The sequence below is a fragment of the Trachemys scripta genome, chromosome 1, assembly GCF_013100865.1.
Source record: "Trachemys scripta elegans isolate TJP31775 chromosome 1, CAS_Tse_1.0, whole genome shotgun sequence".
NCBI classification, from domain to species: Eukaryota; Metazoa; Chordata; order Testudines; family Emydidae; genus Trachemys; species Trachemys scripta.
The window spans coordinates 153,337,616-153,343,926 of record NC_048298.1 but is presented as its reverse complement, the minus strand read 5'-3'; the positions used below and the strand labels follow the sequence as shown (position 1 = coordinate 153,343,926).

The window sequence follows — 6,311 nt, the reverse complement described above, 5'->3', positions numbered from 1 at the left end:
CGTCGCCCCCAACGGCCATTTTTTAAGTGAGTTTTGTGGGGGGAGGGAGGGATTGGCCTTTTCGGACCGAAACCGGGGCGCTTCCTCCCGTGACGCACTGCGCGGCACGCGTTTCCCAGCGTGCTCTGCGCCGGGTATAGAAGGCAGTTTCCCATGATCCTCTCTTTCTCTTGGCCGCTGGAGTCGTTGGAGCTGCCGGCGCCATCATGAAGTAAGTGCCGCCGACCGGCGAGACCATCCGGCCCCATCCTCCAGGCCGAGCCCCCGCGCGGGGCCGGGCCGGGCTCCCCCGCGGCGCTAACCCGCTCTGCTTCCCCCCCCGCAGGGTCGAGCTGTGCAGCTTCAGCGGCTACAAGATCTACCCGGGTCACGGCCGCCGCTACGCCCGCACGGACGGCAAGGTGAGGGGCCGGGCTCGGAGCGGGGTCAAGCGCACTCCTACGCGGGATCGTGGCACCGGCTGAGCCGGCCTGCGAGCGGCGGCCCCCCCGCCCGGCTGCTGAATGGAAGCGGCGGGCGGCCCGAGGCCACTGGGTGAACGAGCCGGCCCCGGCTCCCCTCTCGGGTGGGGCTGCGCGCTGGGGCCTCGTAGCCCGGCCGCCCTGGCGAGGGGACTGTGGTGCGTCTGGGTCTGGCGGGCTGCGGGAGCAGGCAACGTCCTGCTGTCGCCTGAGGTTCTGAGGGCAAAGAGTAGCTCACTCGCGGTTGGGAGAGGGGTGGCTTTAAGCATCAGGTCTGAAATCACTAGGCCCTGTAGAAAGTTTTGAATCTCGGGTAGATTGATTCACCCGTTTGTGCGGCCAAAGCCAATACGCTGAGTGGGATGGAGTTCACTGTGCCTGGGTCACTAAGATTAAACTTCAGACAGATGCGCCTTTCTTGGAGACAGAAGCTCTTTTGTTCCCCTGAAAGCATTAAGGTTTGACTCCCCCTGAGTAGTAGTGTAGTGAATCTCAGCAAACATTGGCCTAAATGTCCTGACATTTTTTATCTTGGCATTATCTCCCCCCACCCACCCAGGTGGGGATGGCTTTTTTAAAAGCATAGATTGTACTACGCAATTGGTGCCACATTCGCTTGCCTACTGTTGAAAGCAAGGATTTACATGTGAACATTATGAGAGCTGGGATTTTGGTGAAATTTTGATGTCGGGCGCCCCTTATTGTGTGATCAGGGATCAAGCATTAATCATTGGTTTTATTGAAGAACTGCCTGTTTCCAGATCCTGTGTACTGGAAAATTGTTTGTACTCACTGGAGTAGTCAGACATTTAGCCTGATACACAGTATAACCATTGACTCAAGTCTTGAAATTTGTGTTTAAATGTTTATGCTTTCATTGGTCACCCAGATGGTTAGATGGAAAGCAGGAATATAAGTTGATGTTTGAATTTCTTTACTTTCAGATATCATGTAGCATTTTCTTGTTGTTTTTGCCTGAAAAGACTAGCATGCAGATTATTAAACATAAACCTAGAAATTAGTCTTAATTTGCACTAGGATGCTACGGTCCATAGAAGAATGTCTTTCTGTACTATAACACACCATTTTTCTTAATAACAATGTATAGTTTAATTTATTTTAATCTCAAAAGATGCTTTGAATATGATGTCATGTGGTACATGTATTTGAATTTTTCTTTAGAAGAGGCGGTACTTAAAAAAAAAATGAGTTTAAGGCTTCAATGCATCAGTGATGTGGAAAGGATACCTAACAACTACAATTATGTTTTCTGTTGGTATTTTACTAGCAACAAAGTTGCCTTAAAAATAAGTGTTCGACTTCCCAGGTTTTCCAGTTTTTGAATGCAAAATGCGAGTCTGCATTTCTTTCCAAGAGAAACCCCCGTCAGATCAACTGGACTGTTCTGTACAGGCGCAAACACAAGAAAGGGCAGTCTGTAAGTATACTTCATGTGTTGTGACTAACACTGCTTTGACTAAAAAACATTCTTCACTTGAAAGTTTAATCTAGTTTACCAAGCAGGTAAGTGAAAGGTTTCTCTGGACATCATAGGGAGCCGAAACTATTGAGTTCTGTAGAATGTAAACCTTCATGTTTGTAAAGAGGTTTTTCAAGCCCTCATGACTGTGAAGACATTCACACACACAGACACTATCTCCATGTAGTTCCAATGCTTAGACTCCCAGCTTTGCTAATGACCAGCACATTGAAATGAAGACTGGTTAATCTGATACCATGGTTGCAGTCTTGGGGAGATAGTATTATGTTGGTTCACATTTGAAAGGTGGCTATTTGTTGAGCACAAACTACTAATGTATGTTTCAGTAGTGCCTTGAGGCCTCAATCAGGGCCATGCTGGCCTAGGGACTGACAAACTGACTAACAGTTCATGACTTAAAAGTTGATCTGTAAACAGTGGGGTGCTTGGTTAATCCATAGGCGGTAACTTTGATTGTTTTGTTTTTCTAAAAGTGAAATTTTATAAATGCAATGCTTGTGGTGGTATGGTAAACTAGTTTTAGAATGTTATCTTTGCAAACAGCTGATATCAAAAATGCTCCCACCTGTATGAAAATTTTGGCTGTGAAGTTGAAATTTTATGAGATACAAAAGTATTTTAATCAGGACTACAGTGTGGCATTTCTTCTGTGGGTATTTCCAGTGGCCTTATTTATGTTCCAGGTATATGGGCTTTTAAAGATCTTAGTCATATAATGGAAAGTGTTCTGTAAAATCCTAGTAAGTTAGGAGGGTTTCTAGCATTTGGTTTGACTGGCACAGAGAACTATGGCTAGGGTATGTCTACACCCAGGGGTTATCAACCTCTTTCTTTCTGAGCCACTTCCTCTTCCCCCTCCCCTGCCAACATGCTTTAAAAAAAACGCCCGCCATGGCCCATCTGCCACAACTATTTTTCTGTGTATAAAAGCCAGGGCCAGCAAGCAGGACAACTGTCTGGTGCCCCGGTTAACCTGTAACAAGATGCACTTTTTATTTCAATTTTTTTCACTGAATGTCGGACAAGGAGGAAGAACAAAACTGTTATTTTATGGTTTTGTACAGCTGCTCTTCACTGTGATACCTGAGCATCTGCCACTTAAAATAGGCTGGCAGTGTTGAAGTCCCTTGCGGAGTCCAAACAGCCTCTCTGATTCTTCTTCCTTTTGGGGTTATAGAAAGTTGTTCTTGAATGTAGGACTTTGGAAAGAGGTCTGGAGGAGCAGTGTAGCTGATACTCTGGTTATGCAGGGAAAGCTTTTGTCAAAGAGGAAGGTTTTGTAGTGTTTCCTAAAGATTCATCGTATGTTTTGAAGTTCATTCCATGACCATTAGAATAAATAAGCTGGATATAGCTAATTGGCATTCTGTTTCTAGTCAGTCATAAGGAATTTATGTTTAAAAAGTTTAATTTTTAGGTAGCTATTTTCTATACATTGTAATGGTCTGTGAATTCAGTGACTATTACTGTTGGATTCATTTGTCTGCACATAAAGTAGAGATAGTCGTTACCATTAGTCAATATTCGCCAAGACAGAGTAATTTCCTTTTTGACGTATCTGAGATACTACAGTAATTCTGTATACTGTACGACTGTTTGATAGCTGCAGATAAATTTGGACTTCCCAGCAACCACTTTGCTAATTGCCCCTTGTGGGTTTTTTGTTTGTTTGTATTTTTATTTAATTTTTTGTAGCACTAATCTATTTTAAACCTCTCCCATTTTAGGAAGAAATACAAAAGAAGCGCACACGCCGTGCAGTCAAGTTCCAGAGGGCTATCACTGGTGCATCTTTGGCTGAAATAATGGCCAAGAGAAATCAGAAGCCTGAAGTGCGAAAGGCCCAGCGGGAACAAGCCATTAGGTGAGAATCTCTAGTCAGTTGCAGCAATCTCCTTAATTCCAAAATTATGGATTATGATTTCCTTTACAAATCCCTAAGCTGTGGAAGAGCTCTGTGCTTTGCATGCTGCAGGCTGTTGAAAACAAACTTAGAGAGATTCGCTACTAATTGCTTGGGACTGTAAAATACTAAATTACATAAAATTTGTTAATATTGCTTGAGCTTTTAAAAATTTAGCATTATCCCAATACTTGGGTATGATGTCAGGGTATCTTAACGAGACTTGCCATTTTACTAATATTTAATAAAAATTTGTGAGGAAATAGAGAGAGACAAGGTGGGTGAGGAAATAATTTCTGAAATACTGAGGAAATACAGTTCAGGACATGGGAAATGTAGTTTGTCATGATACTCGAGCGTCTTGTTATATAACTAATCTAAGGGCCTTGGTGAACTTTTTGGGATGCTTCATGTGGCTGAAGACAGGAGAGCCAACATATCTTATTTTTAAGTTTTAGTCTCATGGGGACTTTTTAATTACTTCACCTATTTTAATAGAACTTCCCTTTTGAAAGGGAGTGATCTGGGTGAGTGGGAGAAATAAATAGCTGTTAATTTGTTCATTATCGTTCTTGCTATAAATTAACAGGGCTGCCAAAGAAGCCAAGAAGGCTAAGCAGGCAACCAAGAAGTCTACATCCTCTACAACAAAGGTAACATCCATTCGGCAATGAATAGGTGCTGTCTAATTGCATCCTGAAATACGGTTGTATATGGTAGTGTAAAATGTTTTAACTGGAAACTTCAGCATTCTGTGTTATCGAAACCACATTGCCCAGGCTTTGTGTTAAAGCTTAACACAGGTTATTCAGGGTGAACAATATCTGAAAAAGTAATCTTATACTTAAAATACTGCTATCTTATCAGGATTCCTCAGTTGTGAACTGCCTCTGAGAGAACACTTTGGCTAGATAATTAGTTCAGTAGCCCCATAAGTGACTGTGTATTAATGTGTTGATGTATGCCTATTTTGGGAAGCACTAGCATCTACTTTGTCCTCCACGTAATTAGCAGCATGAATACTTGAGCTTAAACTGTGATAAGGCCATGCTGAAGTGAGTAATGGTAATACAGCATATATATAGTGACGACAATGTTATGCAGTGCCAGTCAGTTCTTTGGTGTCTTATCTCTAGTAGACTTGACATAAATGTTCTAATTAAATGATTATTTGGCAAAGCTTTTCAAAGCCAAAAATGGAAACATTTGTTTTGGAGAACTAAATTTCATCCCCTCAATCATCTTTAATGTCTCTTTACAGGCTCCCACAAAGGCTGCACCTAAACAAAAGATTATGAAACCAGTGAAAGTTTCTGCTCCTCGTGTTGGTGGAAAGCGCTAACTTGTCAAACAGTAGTTGGTTGCATTAAATAAACATGTGACTGACCTTCATGACTTGTGCAGTGTTTTATTAGGTTTAAATATATGGGCTCATTTAAAGAGTGATAAAGTCTGCTTTGGCTGACTAGGTAATGAAAATATGCCTACTCCCTGTACAAAAATTTACCTTCGCTATTGGAAGGCAACGGGATCAAATGTAACCACAATTACACACAGTAGTAACTGGCTGAGTTCAGGGTGTAACTGTTAACCATACGGGATTCCAATAAGGCACTTTTAGGGTGTGTCTAAACAGCAACTTGTCAACCACAGCTGGACCCTGTGAGGCAGGAGGGTTTCAGAGCTTGGGCTCCCAGTCTGAACCCAGAAGTCTACACAGCAATGAAACAGCCCCCCAGTTGGAGCCTCCTGAGCCTGAGAGAGCTGGCACAGGCCAGCCCTGGGTTTTTCTTTGCTGTGTGGACATATCCTTAGAAATTATACTTTGCTTTCTGTATTGGTGGTGGTTGCAGTTGCTGGAGGGATCTGCCCTACAGTACAAGCAGGGTCCTCTAGACTTTTAAATAGGATGCTATGTCTGCACTGTGAAGTGGTATGAGTAAAGCTGATTTCTTTCAGGAGACTGTCTGCTGGAGGGTCAAAATAGGACCACCCTAAGTATAAACCCCACTCAAATGGTGTAAGGTGAGTGGCATAAGAGAGACCTTTAAGTAGGGTCTAGGGCAGTGGTTCTCAAACTTTTGAACTGGTGACTCCTTTCACATGGAAAGCCTCTGAGTGTGACGCCTCCTTAAATATATAAAAAGTGTTTTTAAATTTATAACACCATTATAAATGCTGGAGGCAAAGTGGGGTTTGGGGTGGAGGCTGACACCTTGTGACCCCACATATAAGAACCTTGTGACCCCCTGAGGGGTCCCGACCCCAAGTTTGAGAACCCCTGGTCTAGGATTTAAAATAGGGCTGTCAAGTGATTTAAAAAATTGTGATTAATCGCACTGTTAATAATAGAATACCATTTATTTAAATATTTTGGATGTTTTCTACATTTTCAAATATATTGATTTCAGTTAAAGAATACAAAGTGTACAGTGCTCACTTCATA

General features: G+C 42.7%; 1 protein-coding gene across 1 annotated transcript; it reads left to right on the top strand.

The window, feature by feature from the left end:
• Nucleotides 1-68: 68 nt before the first annotated feature.
• Nucleotides 69-5,257, top strand: RPL24 (ribosomal protein L24). The gene is made up of 6 exons (XM_034790335.1): nt 69-211; nt 326-401; nt 1,789-1,899; nt 3,690-3,826; nt 4,455-4,518; nt 5,127-5,257. The coding sequence occupies exons 1-6, from the start codon at nt 207-209 to the stop codon at nt 5,205-5,207; spliced, it is 474 nt and encodes a 157-aa protein (XP_034646226.1). The 5' UTR covers nt 69-206; the 3' UTR covers nt 5,208-5,257.
• The last annotated feature ends 1,054 nt before the right edge of the window (nt 5,258-6,311 follow it).

Coding starts and splice junctions, on each gene's coding strand:
- RPL24 (XM_034790335.1), top strand. Junction 402..1,788: donor ACGCCCGCACGGACGGCAAG/GTGAGGGGCCGG, acceptor TCGACTTCCCAG/GTTTTCCAGTTTTTGAATGC. Junction 1,900..3,689: donor AACACAAGAAAGGGCAGTCT/GTAAGTATACTT, acceptor CTCCCATTTTAG/GAAGAAATACAAAAGAAGCG.